General features: G+C 42.1%; 1 protein-coding gene across 3 annotated transcripts in view; it reads right to left on the bottom strand.

Moving 5' to 3' along the window:
- Nucleotides 1–14,494, bottom strand: part of PLA2G12B (phospholipase A2 group XIIB) — a 133,139-nt gene that overhangs the window by 17,422 nt on the left and 101,223 nt on the right. For 2 of the 3 annotated variants that reach the window (XM_053691910.1, XM_053691911.1), the window contains exon 3: nucleotides 2,886–2,974. In XM_053691910.1, coding sequence (XP_053547885.1) covers nucleotides 2,886–2,974 — 89 coding nt within the window. The remainder of the gene's footprint in view (nucleotides 1–2,885; nucleotides 2,975–14,494) is intronic. The other variant, XM_053691912.1, reaches the window with a different exon arrangement.

Raw genomic sequence — 14,494 nt, 5'->3', positions numbered from 1 at the left:
ATACTGTGTTGCTATGTTACTGTGTTACTGTATTACTTTGTTGCTGTGTTTTACTATGTTACTGTGTTGCTGTGTTACTGTATTACTTTGCTGCTGTGTTGTTATGTTACTATGCTGATGTATAACCATGTTGCTATGTTACTGTGTTGCTATGTTACTGTTTTGCTATGTTACTGTTTTGCTATGTTACTGTGTTGCTATGTTGCTGTGTTACTATGTTACTGTTTTGCTGTGTTACTATGTTGCTATGTTACTGTGTTACTATGTTACTATGTTGCTATGTTACTGTATTACTATGTTGCTGTGCTACTATGTTACTGTCTTGCTATGTTACAGTGTTGCTGTGTTACTGTATTATTATGTTGCTGTGTTACTGTATTATTATGTTGCTGTGTTACTGTGTTACTATTTAAGGTTACACAAAAAATAGGGGGAACAGAGTTATGTTAAACAGGTAATTCCATTATATTACTTCCCCATCATAGGGTATAAATTACATTCTCACAGTATTTGTGGTAATAAGAATTAAACCTGTCATAGATGCCCAAACTGGGAACAGATAACAACTAGAAAACTAATTGTAAACAAGTATACAACTTAGTAAAAAGAGTAGGTCTCTGCAAAAAGAATTATTTTCAAACTCTGCAAAACTGATATAGGTTACAAAGGATATTATTCCATACCATTCATACTATTAATCTTTATTGAAATAACTAGGAATAATCATTCATACATAAGCTTAGGCTAAGTTAAAAACACTTGAACCAGGAGGCAATAGTTGCATGGGTAACAGAAACTGATTTTACATAACCCTGGTAAGCAGATTAAAGAGGAACAAGAGAGACAAAGCTACTATGTTGCTATGTTACTGTGCTGCTGTGTTACTATGTTACTGTGCTGCTGTGTTACTATGTTACTGTGCTGCTGTGTTACTATATTACTGTGCTGCTGTGTTACTATGTTACTGTGCTGCTGTGTTACTATGTTACTGTGCTGCTGTGTTACTATGTTACTGTGCTGCTGTGTTACTATGTTACTGTGCTGCTGTGTTACTATGTTACTGTGCTGCTGTGTTACTATATTACTGTGCTGCTGTGTTACTATGTTACTGTGCTGCTGTGTTACTATATTACTGTGCTGCTGTGTTACTATGTTACTGTGCTGCTGTGTTACTATGTTACTGTGCTGCTGTGTTACTATATTACTGTGCTGCTGTGTTACTATATTACTGTGCTGCTGTGTTACTATGTTACTGTGCTGCTGTGTTACTATGTTACTGTGCTGCTGTGTTACTATGTTACTGTGCTGCTGTGTTACTATGTTACTGTGCTGCTGTGTTACTATGTTACTGTGCTGCTGTGTTACTATGTTACTGTGCTGCTGTGTTACTATGTTACTGTGCTGCTGTGTTACTATGCTGCTGTGTTACTATATTACTGTGCTGCTGTGTTACTATGTTACTGTGCTGCTGTTACTATATTACTGTGCTGCTGTGTTACTATGTTACTGTGCTGCTGTGTTACTATATTACTGTGCTGCTGTGTTACTATATTACTGTGCTGCTGTGTTACTATGTTACTGTGCTGCTGTGTTACTATGTTACTGTGCTGCTGTGTTACTATATTACTGTGCTGCTGTGTTACTATGTTACTGTGCTGCTGTGTTACTATGTTACTGTGCTGCTGTGTTACTATGTTACTGTGTTACTGTGTTGATAGGAAATAAAAAGGGCGACTCCTAGTGCAGATCAATGGTGCTTTCAAGATCCCGGTATTAAACCAAGTGTCACAGGGTACTCACATTTATCAAAGCACCCAATGGTGCATAAGACGCCTACTGGACTATTATAGTGGCCCAGTGCACATTAGCAGCAATATCCTCAATGTATGATGCCAAAGCGCCTCCGGTGATCATAGGTGGTAGGTAAAGCAAAAAAAATCATAAAAAGTGCGTGATGATAAAAATTGTAGTTCTATGTTTAAAAAGATATAAAAGTATACAATATATAATATAAAAATAGTAACTTTTTCGGGTTATATACCCTTAGTCATGTTCATATCATATGAACATGACTAAGGGTGTATAACCCGAAACGTTGTTCTTGTCAAACCTGCTCCCACTATGTGGAAATAAAGAGATTATTTTGAAGAGGAGAAGTGGTGCTGCTCCAATTTTTGTGCTACATTACTGTTTTGCTATGTTACTGTTTTGCTATGTTACTGTGTCACTATGTTACTGTATTACTATGTTACTGTTTTGCTGTGTTACTATGTTGCTATGTTACTGTTTTGCTGTGTTACTATGTTGCTATGTTATGGTATTGCTGTGTTACTATAATACAGTGTTGCTGTGTTATTATGTTGCTATGTTACTATGTTGCTGTGTTGCTATGTTACTGTGTCGCTATGTTACTGTGATACTGTGTTGCTATGTTACTGTGTTGCTGTGTTGCTATGTTACTGTGTTACTGTATTACTATGTTGCCGTGCTACTATGTTACTGTGTTGCTATGTTAGTGTTGCTGTGTTGCTATGTTGCTGTGTTACTATGTTACTATGTTGCTGTGTTGCTGTGTTACTATGTTCCTGTTTTGCTGTGTTACTATATTGCTGTGTTACTATTTTGCTGTGTTACTATGTTACTGTGTTGCTATGTTACTATGTTGCTGTGTTGCTGTGTTACTATGTTACTGTGTCGCTGTGTTACTATTTTGCTGTGTTACTATGTTACTGTATTACTATGTTGCTGTGCTACTATGTTACTGTGTTGCTATGTTACTATCTTGCTGTGTTACTGTGTTATGCCTATGACAGTGGTTACAGTAGATACACACAAGCTGTTAGACCCCTCTCTGTATTTCTCATATAAATGTTTGTTGTACGTACGCTCTCAGGTACCTTGAGACCCAGGAAGTAGGAGCTGCAGCCGTTGGGCTCCGGTGGTTTGAAGTCTGGCCTTGGCAGGGGGGCTTTACCTAAATGATAAAGAGATTCCTTAAGTTATTCTGACCATTTTATAGCTGTGAATTTAACAGGACAACAAGTCAGATTTACCCTGACTTGTCTGACTGCAATACAGTGTACACAAGTGTGATAGTGCATGCAGCCTGCTGAGCCTACAGAGGTAGGTCACATGCACCACAACTCATGCACGCTCCAAGTGCCGTCAGTTATATGTGATGTCCCTGTTGCTTGGAGTGTGCACAAAATCAGAATGCATGTACACATGACCTACCGCATTATGCTCATAATAAGGGCATCTGCAAAACCTGTATTAAAAGGAAAGAATGTGTTAAAATATTTTACCAATAATCCTGACAATGACACTGCCACTTACAGTCTGTGTGATGCACAATCATGGTCAGTGCACATCTGATATTGTCTGGTGTCTGATATTGAGAAACATAAATTATGCTTACCTGATCATTTAATTTCCTTCTGTATGAGGAGAGTCCATGGCATCATTCCTTACTGTTAGGAAATACTGAACCTGGCCACCAGGAGAAGGCAAAGACACCTCCAGCCAAAGGCTTAAATACTCCCCCCACTTCCCTCATCCCCCAGTCATTCTGCCAAGAAAACAAGGAACAGTAGGAGAAATATCAGGGTATAAATGGTGCCTGAAGAGAAAAACAAATTTTGATCCGCCCATCGGAGTATACGGGCGCGGGGCGTGGACTCTCCTCATACAGAAGGAAATTAAATTATCAGGTAAGCATAATTTATGTTTTCCTTCTTAATATGAGGAGAGTCCACGGCATCATTCCTTACTGTTGGGAAAACTATACCCAAGCTCTAGAGGACACTGAATGATAACGGGAGGGTTAAAGGAAAGGCGGACCCTAATCTGAGGGCACCACAGTCTGTAAAACCTTTTTCCCAAAAGCTGCTTTAGCCGAAGCAAAAACGTCAAATTAGTAGAATTTTGAAAAAGTATGTAAGGAGGACCAGGTAGTCGCCTTACAAATCTGCTCCATAGAGGCCTTGTTCTTAAAGGCCCAAGAGGAAGCCACCACTCGTAAGCTAAGCGTATAACACTCCTCAACTAAAAAGATAAGGAAGTCTAAGAGGCCTTAAGACCCTTATGCTTCCCAGAGTAAATAACAAACAAGGAAGAAGTTTATCTAAAATCCTTAGTAGCTTGAAGATAAAACTTCAAAGCTTGAACCACATCCAGATTATGAAGTAAACGTTCCTTCGAAGAAGAATGATTAGGACATAAGGAAGGAACCACAATCTCCTGATTGATGTTACGATCAGACACCACCTTAGGTAGAAAACCCAAGCTGGTACGTAGGACAGCCTTATCACTGTGGAACACCAGATAAGGAGGCTCACATTGCAAGGCAGCTATTTCAGAAACTCTGTGTGCTGACGCAATAGCCAATAGAAAAAGAACCTTCCAGGACAACAATTTAATGTCAACCAAATGCATAGGCTCACACGGAGCCCGTTGCAAAAACTTAAGAACAAGATTTAAACTCCAAGGTGGAGCATTAGATCTAAACACAGGTCTGATCCTGATCAGAGCCTTAACGAAAGATTGCACATCAGGGAGCTCTGCGAGCCTCCTGTGCAGCAAAACAGAAAGGGCCGAAATCTGTCCCCTCAGGGAACTGGCAGAAAGGCCCTTCTCCAGACCCTCCTGTAGAAAGGAAAGAATCCTGGCAGCCTTGACCTTACCTGGTGGTGGTACATAGACGATGTGTTTTGCGTGTGGGGGGGGTGACGTTGGAAGCCTATTATCATTTGATCAGGATCTCAATGATTCAGAGGATTAAAATTTACCTTAAATATGAGTGAAATTGGTATTGAGTATTTGGATACATATGTATACATTGAGGATGTTTTTTTAAAAACAGATCTTCATATAAAAAGTACTAATAGGAATAATTTACTTAAATATGGTAGTTGTCATCCAGACAATGTATTTAAGGCTATTTTTCAAAAAGCCAATTCGCTAGGGTGAAACATATAGTCTCAGACAACAGTAAATGTAAATATAGATTGGAAGAAATGGCTAATAAATTTATCAACAGAAATGATCCCCCAACGTTGATTGCAGAACAGCTTAATATAGTGACCAATGGCACAAAGTAAGAAAGGTAAATATCAGGAAGAAAATAATGATATTTGTGACTGAGTTTAATAGACTGGCACATTCTGAAGGAATGCAACACACAAGTTAATGAATTTAAATAGGGCCCAATGGTAGCATATAGAAGGAACAAAAGCATTAGAGATTTGCTAGTACATACTGATATAGGTAGTAGCAAGCAGAGTATACAGAGAACAATAGGCCCAAAGAGAAGTTATCCATGTCTTAACTGCAGTAATTGCAGTTCAATGATAAAAGGTTAATATTTTCATCATCCAATAAATGGAAAAAAGTTTAGAATAAACAAATATCTAACTTGTAGAGCTACTTATTCTATGTATTTAATTGTGTCCCTGTCGCCTTACTTATATAGGCGAGACCTGTAGGAAGGTATGGGAGAGGATAATGGAGCATAAATCCAATATTAGATGCAACAATAAAGATGCTCCAGTGTCCTCTCACTTCCTCTCTATGGGTCATAATATAAGCCAATTAAGGTTCCAAATCATAGAACAAGTGGACAGACCAAGAAGGGGTGGGGATAGAGAGCATCTTCTAAAAATTAGAGAGATGTTCTGGATTTTCAAATTAGAGGCCCTTGTCCCCCAAAGGTATGAATAAAGACTATGATTGGAGCCTGTTTCTTTAAATTGAATCTAACTATTAAACTAGAATCATTTCCCCTATATTAGTGGTTACAACTGGATCTATTCTTGTTTCTCTTTTTTCTCTTTACTTTAGATAATTTTTTGATATGTGCAATACTCTTTTAATTGTATATGTGAGTTTTATGTGTTTTTAATGTAAATGCAACAATTAGATTATTCTCATGAGACCATCTAAAAACAATAGAGAAAAAATGGATGCAGTATGATTTACATTCACAAGATGTCACTATTGTGTAATAAGCTGCTCACATGAGAACAGGTAATAAGTGAAGGTACAAAAGTAACAAACCTGAGTATAATCAAGTATACATGACTAAGGGCCTATAGCAGACTTAAAAACGTATGTTTTGCTCTCTGGACCCTATGTGAAACAATAAAGGTCTTTTTTAATTTTGGAGGCTGGAATACCCTTTTTTAGCTTTGACCTTATGCCAGGCGAAACTACGCTCTTCACACCAGAATAAGTAAGCTCTCCACACCTTATGAAAGATGCGACGAGTAACAGGCTTACAAGCCTGAATGAGAGTGTCAATAACCCTCTCAGAGAAATCTCTCTTGGCTAAGACTAAGCATTCAATCTCCACGCAGTCAGCCTCAGGGAATCTAGATTTTGATAAACAAAAGGACAGCAGCAGATCCCTGCGACAAGGTAATTCCATATAGGAGATGAGGACATCCCCACCAGGTCCGCGAACCACATCCTTCGTGGCCACGATGGAGAAATTAGTATCACTGATGCCTGCTCCTGCTTGATGCGGGCCACTACACGAGGGAGAAGAGGTAACGGCGGAAAAATGTAAATTAGACTGAACCTCCAAGGCACTGCTAATACATCTATTAGCTCCGTCTGAGGATCCCTAGACTGCGACCCATATCTGGGTAGCTTGGAATTGAGTCAGGACGCCATGAGATCTATCTCCGGTGTTCCCCATCTGTTGAAAATCTCTGCAAACACCTTGAGGTGAAGAGACCATTCCCCCTGATGAAAGGATTGTCTGCTGAGGAAATCCACTTCCCAGTTGTCCATACCCGGAATGTGGATCGCTGACAGCGAGCAGTTGTGGGCCTCTGCCCACTCCAGAATCTGAGATACTTCCCTCATTACTAGGGAGCTCCTCGTCCCCCCCTGATGGTTTATGTAAGTCACCGAGGTTATGTTGTCTGATTGGAATCTGATAAACTGGGACGAACCCAGAAGAGGCCAAGCCTTCAGAGCATTGAAGATCACTCAAAGTTCTAAAATGTTGCTTAGGAGGAGGGATTCCTCTCGAGTCCACAGGCCCTGTGCCATCCTGGCACCCCAAACAGCTCCCCATCCTGAGAGACTTGCGTCCGTAGTCACAATCTCCCAGGATGATCTCAAGAAGGATGTCCCTTGGGACAGGTGATTTGGACAGAGCCACCAGGAGAGCGATTCTCTTGACCGGTTCTCCATAGAAATCAGTTGAGAAAGATCTGAATGATCGCCATTACACTGTCTCAGCATGCAGAGCTGAAGTGGTCAGAGATGGAATCTGGCAAAAGGAATGATGTTTATGCTGGACACCATGAGATAAATCACCTCCATACACCGAGCCACAGATGGCCTTAAGGAGGTCTGGAGGGCAAGACAAGCGGAAGTTAGCTTGTAATGTGTCTGGTCTGTAAGGAATATCTTCATGGATATGGAGTCTATTATAGTACCCAGGAATTCCACCCTGGTACTGGGAATAAGAGAACTCTTTTCTAAGTTTATCTTCCACCCATGAGATTGAAGAAGAAACACAAGAGATATTGAATGGTCTTCTGCCAGACAAGATGGTGCTTGAACCAGAATATCGTCCAAGTATCGTGCTACTGCTATAACTCTGGTTCTTGCCACTGCAAGCAGAGCCCCTAGAACCTTTGTAAAAACTCTTAGAGCAGTAGCTAGACTAAACGGAAGTGCAATAAACTGGAAGTGCTGGTCCAGGAATGCAAACCTTAGGAACTTGAAGTGTTCCTTGTATATTGGAACGTGAAGGTAAGCATCCTTCAGATCTATAGTGGTCATGAACTGTCCTTCCTGGACTAAGGGAAAGATGGACCTTGTTGTCTCCATCTTGAACGAGGAGACAAATAGAAATTTGTTTAAGCACTTTAGGTCCAGAATCGGGCAGAAAGTTCCCTCCTTTTGTAAGACCACAAAGAGGTTTGAATAGTACCCCGGACCTCTTTCTGCAAGAGGCACCGGGACAATGACTCCCAGGGAGGAGCGATCCCTCACACACCACAGAAAGGCTTCTCTCTTTTCTGGCCTTAAAGACCAGTTTGATAGGAGGAATCTGCCCCTAGGTGGATGAGACTTGAAACCTACCCTGTATCCCTGAGCGATGACCTTCAGGACCCACGGGTCTTGAACATCCCCAAACCAAGCGTCTGAAAAGAGCGACATTCTGCCCCCTACAAGATCCAGAGCCGGATCGGGGGCCGCCCCTTCATGCCGACTTTATCTCAGCAGGCTTCTTTCTCTGCTTGGATTTATTGCAGGACTGAGTCGGCTTCAAAGTCCCCCTGGATTGCTCAGGCTTTGCGGAGGGCTGCTGACGTTGGGATTTATCCTAATGAAAGGAACGAAAATTAGGACCTTGTTTGTTCTTCTTATCCTGCAGTAAAAAGGCACCTTTGCCTCCAGTAACAGTTGAGATAATTAAGTCCAGGCCTGGACCAAATAGAATCTTTCCCTTAAATGGGAGGGAAAGAAGTCTTGACTTAGAAGTCATGTCTGGAGACCAGGACTTCAGCAAGAGTGCCCTACAGGCTTGAACAGAAAAACCTGAAGCCTTGGCATTCAGGAAAATAATTTGCATATTTGCATCACAAATAAAAGAATTAACCACCCTTAGGCCTTAATTTTTTCCTGGATCACGTTGAGGGGACCCTCCACCTTGATCAAGTCAGATAAGGAGTCGCACCAGTAAGTAGCCGCTCCAGCAACAGCCGCTGCCGGTTGAAACAAATATCCGTATGTTGAAACATCTTTCTATCTTCTTATCCATGGGCTCTTTAAACAACGAACTATCCACAAGCGGGATAGTAGTGCATTTAGCAAGTGTGGAGATAGCGCCATCCACCTTGGAGATGGAATTTCACAACCCCAATTGTGAGTCTGGGACTGGGAACAATTTTTTAAAGTAAGAAGAAGGGGAAAATGAAAAACCAATTATTTCCCATTTATTCTTAATAATGTTCGCCATCTTTACGGGAACCGGGAAAGTTTGTGGTACAACCCTGTCCTCGTAGACCTTATCTAATATAGGAATCAAAGATTTCTCAGGCAATTTGGGCTCTGGACCCTCTGACGAAGCCAAAACTTCCTTCAGCAGAAAGCATAAATGCTTAATCCTAAATCTAAAGTCTGGTTCCTCCGCAGCTGGAGGCAGCAGATTCCGACCCTGAAAGAGCACCCTCTGAAGTATCAGAGGCTCCTTCATCATCAGATAATCTTGTATCAGATAAATCCAATAAGCTAGTAGATGACCCCTGGGAAGGATAGCATTATTTAAGCTTTCACTTGCGCTTAGCAGGGCGAGGTAAAGCACTAAAGGCCGCAGACACTGCCGTTTGTAACTGCTCAGTAAAGTCTGGCGGTTAAAGGGCCCCTCCAGATGGAGGATTAGGAGTGCTATGGAAAGCTTCATGTGTATTAGGAGATGACTGTAGGGTGCGCACCTCACGGGACGTTGGCTCCTCAGAGGTAAACAGCTCAGTGGTACTAAACATATTAACCTTCTTTGACATAATTACTTTATCAAGGCATGTGGAACATAATTTAGCAGACGGGTATACCGCGGCCTCCTCACAATATAGACAGGTATTAGACTTAGGTAAAGAAGGAGTACCCTCTAACGCATCAGAATCCTCCATAGCTTGTGCTTATAAAGCAGACTATTGATTAATAAGAAACGGCACCTTTATAACCCCAATGGCTGGGGCACTCACCACCTCCTATGACCCAGGCCAAACAGAGAAACCGCTTCTTCTCCGGTAAGCCGCCATGGTCAGGAAAGAGGAAATAAGTGTGACCACACCCAGTCACATGGTGCGCAATGCAGGACCGCCCCTGCTATAATAGTAAAAAAGCACGCTAAGCCTTTCAGGCTGCGCAGCTTTCAAAATCTAAAGTAAAAAAAAAAAACTCTACGTTCCAAAATCTGCTGAGCCTCATCTCACACATTTTGCAGCACAATCAAATAAACTTATGTGATGAATCCCCCCTGTTCAATAATCCCCCTCCAGAGATATTAACCCTTGATTCCATACACTGTGACCCTTGGGCCTATTTATCAAAGGTCTTGCGGACCTGATCTGACAGTGCGGATCAGGTCCGCAAGGCCTCACAAGACCTCGCTGAATGCGGAGAGCAATACGATCTCCGCATTTAACATTGCACCAGCTGCAACGGTGCAACGCCGCCCCCTACTGACTTACGGCCAAAGGCTGACAAGACTACTTAAAACTCCAGTCCCATTTCGAAGTGTAGATACCCTTCATAAGGAACTACTCCAAATCTTCTGACACTTCTCTGCCAACCTCCTGTGACGAAAGGCAAAGAATGACTGGGGGATGAGGGGAGTGAAGGAGGTATTTAAGCCTTTGGCTGTGGTGTCTTTGCCTCCTCCTGGTGGCCAGGTTCAGTATTTCCCAACAGTAAGGAATGAAGCCGTGGACTCTCCTCATATTAAGAAGAAAATAAGATTTATATTCATCATATGGCAGCACAAGAGGCGTTTGCAGGATCACTCTTTAGTAAAAACAAGTTGCTTTTAACAAAAAAAGGTGTGGTGATTACATTTGATTCACCTGTGACAATTAACACAAAACATAAAAAAGTGTATTTGCGACAATTTCATCTCTAAAATGAAGCACAATACTAAACAGGTACAGACTAAATATCAGATTAAATATGGGCGCAGACATAGTTTTAAATTTATTTTTAAACTTCAATGGAAAGTCTGATTCTGTTTAAGGAATGTGATTGTCACGAAAACCTCAGGATTTAGCTAAGAAGGGGTTAATTCTGTGTAGCTTGAACTCAAAACAGTTATTTGTTTTTCAAGAAGAATTGTGACTTGTGTTTTCTTTGAAGTGCCAGGAGCCTCATAAATAGCTCCACCAAATGTTATTGTGTATGCATTGAGTCATAAAGCCACTCAAGCTCTTAGTTCCAGAGATACACAGGATAGAGTTTATGGCTTAGGCTGTCAATAGAATGCATGATGCAAAAACATAATTTATGCTTACCTGATAAATTTATTTCTCTTGTGATGTATCGAGTCCACGGATTCATCCTTACTTGTGGGATATTCTCCTTCCCTACAGGAAGTGGCAAAGAGAGCACCCACAGCAGAGCTGTCTATATAGCTCCCCCTTAGCTCCACCCCCCAGTTATTTGACCAAAGGCTAGGAAGAAAAAAGAGAAACCATAGGGTGCAGTGGTGACTGAAAGTTTAAAAAATTAAAATATATATGCCTGTCGTAATAAACAGGGCGGGCCGTGGACTCGATACATCACAAGAGAAATAAATTTATCAGGTAAGCATAAATTATGTTTTCTCTTGTAAGATGTATCGAGTCCACGGATTCATCCTTACTTGTGGGATACCAATACCAAAGCTTTAGGACACGGATGAAGGGAGGGACAAGACAGGGACCTTAAACAGAAGGCACCACTGCTTGTAGAACCTTTCTCCCAAAAATAGCCTCCGAAGAAGCAAAAGTATCAAATTTGTAAAATTTGGAAAAGGTATGAAGCGAAGACCAAGTCGCCGCCTTACAAATCTGTTCAACAGAAGCCTCATTTTTAAAAGCCCATGTGGAAGCCACAGCTCTAGTAGAATGAGCAGTAATTCTTTCAGGAGGCTGGTGGCCAGCAGTCTCATAGGCCAAACGGATGATGCTTTTCAGCCAAAAGGAAAGAGAGGTAGCCGTAGCCCTTTGACCTCTCCGTTTACCAGAATAAACAACAAACAATGAAGATGTTTGACGGAAATCTTTACTTGCTTGTAAGTAGAACTTTAAAGCACGAACCACATCAAGATTGTGCAACAGACGTTCCTTCTTTGATGAAGGATTAGGACACAGAGAAGGAACAACAATCTTTTGATTGATATTCTTATTAGAAACAACCTTAGGAAGAAAACCAGGTTTAGCACGCAAAACCACCTTATCTGAATGGAAAGTAAGATATGGGGAATAACACTGTAAAGCAGATAGCTCAGAAACTCTTCGAGCCGAAGAGATAGCAACTAAGAACAAAACTTTCCAAGATAGAAATTTAATATCTATGGAATGCATAGGTTCAAACGGAACCCCTTGAAGAACTCTAAGGACTAAGTTTAGACTCCAAGGCGGAGCAGCAGGCTTAAATACAGGCTTAATTCTGACCAAAGCCTGACTAAAAGTTTGAACATCTGGGACATCTGCCAGACGGTTGTGTAGTAGAATAGACAAAGCAGATATTTGTCCTTTTAGAGAACTAGCTTATAATCCCTTCTCCAAACCCTCTTGGAGAAAACACAATATTCTAGGAATCCTAATCTTACTCCACGAGTAACCTTTGGATTCACAGCAAAAAAGATATTTGCGCCAAATCTTATGATAGATCTTCCTGGTGACAGGCTTTCTAGCCTGAATCAGGGTATCAATGACCGACTCAGAGAACCCATGCTTTGATAGAACTAGGCGTTCAATCTCCAAGCAGTCAGACGCAGAGAAACTAGATTTGGATGTGAGAACGGACCTTGGATTAGAAGGTCCCGCCTCATTGGCAGGGTCCACGGTGGAACCGAGGACATGCCCACTAGGTCTGCATACCAAGTCCTGCATGGCCACGCAGGTGCTATCAGAATCACTGAAGCTCTCTCCTGCTTGATTCTGGCAACCAGACGTGGAAGGAGAGGAAGCGGTGGAAATACGTAGGCCAGATTGAAGGACCAAGGTACTGCTAGAGCATCTATCAGTACCGCCTTAGGATCCCGGGAACTGGACCTGTAACAAGGAAGTTTGGCATTCTGACGCGACGCCATCAGATCCAATTCTGGTGTGCCCCATAGCTGAATCAGCTGAGCAAATACCTCCGGATGGAGTTCCCACTCCCCCGGATGAAAAGTCTGACGACTTAGAAAATCCGCCTCCCAGTTCTCTACTCCTGGAATGTGGATTGCTGAGAGATGGCAAGAGTGATCCTCTGCCCATCGGATTATTTTGGTTACCTCCATCATCGCTAGAGAACTCATTGTTCCTCCTTGATGATTGATATAAGCTACCGTTGTGATGTTGTCCGACTGAAACCTGATGAATTTGGCTGCAGCAAGCTGAGGCCACGCCTGAAGCTCCTTGAATAACGCTCTCAGTTCTAGGATGTTTATCTGAAGAGATTCCTCCCGAGACTATAAGCCCTGTGCTTTCAGGGAGTTCCAGACTGCACCCCAGCCTAGCAGGCTGGCATCTGTCATTACAATGAGCCACTCTGGCCTGTGTAAGTACATTCCCTGAGACAGGTGGTCCTGAGACAACCACCAGAGAAGAGAATCTCTGGTCTCCTGGTCCAGATGCAGTTGAGAAGATAAATCTGCATAATCCCCATTCCACTGTTTGAGCATGCATAGTTGCAGTGGTCTGAGATGTAGGCGGGAAAAAAGGAACTATGTCCATTGCCGCTACCATGAGTCCGATTACCTCCATACACTGAGCCACAGATGGCCAAGGAATGGAATGAAGAGTTCGGTAAGTGGTTAAGAGTTTTGATTTTCTGACTTCCGTCAGAAATATTTTCATTTCTACTGAATCTATCAGAGTCCCCAGAAAGGAAACTCTTGTGAGAGGGAAGAGAGAACTCTTTTTTATGTTCACCTTCCACTCGTGAGATCTCAGAAAAGCCAACACAATGTCTGTGTGAGACTTGGCTAGCTGAAAAGTCGATGCCTGAATTAAGATGTCATATAGATAAGGCGCCACTGCTATGCCCCGAGGTCGTAGAACCGCCAGAAGGGACCCTAGCACCTTTGTGAAAATTCTTGGAGCCGTGGCTAACCCGAAGGGGAGAGACACAAACTGGTAATGCCTGTTTAGAAAGGCAAATCTGAGAAATTGATGATGATTTCTGTGAATAGGGATGTGTAGATACGCATCCTTTAAATCCACGGTATTCATATATTGACCTTCCTGGATCAGAGGCAGAATAGTCCGAATGGTCTCCATCTTGAATGATGGAAACCTGAGGAACTTGTTTAGAATTTTGAGATCCAAGATTGGTCTGAAAGTTCCCTCTTTTTTGGGAACCACAAACAGGTTTGAGTAGAACCCTAGTCCCTGTTCCTCTTTTGGGACTGGGCGGATCACCCCCATGGTAAGCAGATCTTCTACACAGCGTAAGAACGCCTCTCTCTTTGTCTGGTTTACAGACAATCGAGAAATATGAAATCTCCCCCTTGGAAGGGAGTCTTTGAATTCCAGAAGATATCCCTGGGACACAATTTCTAAAGCCCAGGGATCGTGAACATCTGCCCCCTACTAGAACTGGTCCCGGAACGGGGGCTACCCCTTCATGCTGTCTTAGAAGCAGCTGCAGGCTTCTTGGCCTGTTTACCCTTGTTCCAAGCCTGGTTAGGTCTCCAGACTGACTTGGATTGGGCAAAATTCCCCTCTTGCTTTGCAGCAGAGGAAGCCGAAACGGAACCACTCTTGAAGTTCTGAAAGGAACGAAAATT

Source organism: Bombina bombina, chromosome 9, assembly GCF_027579735.1.
Source record: "Bombina bombina isolate aBomBom1 chromosome 9, aBomBom1.pri, whole genome shotgun sequence".
Lineage (NCBI taxonomy): Eukaryota > Metazoa > Chordata > Amphibia > Anura > Bombinatoridae > Bombina > Bombina bombina.
Note: the sequence above shows the minus strand (reverse complement) of the source record. Positions and strands in the feature narration are given on the sequence as shown.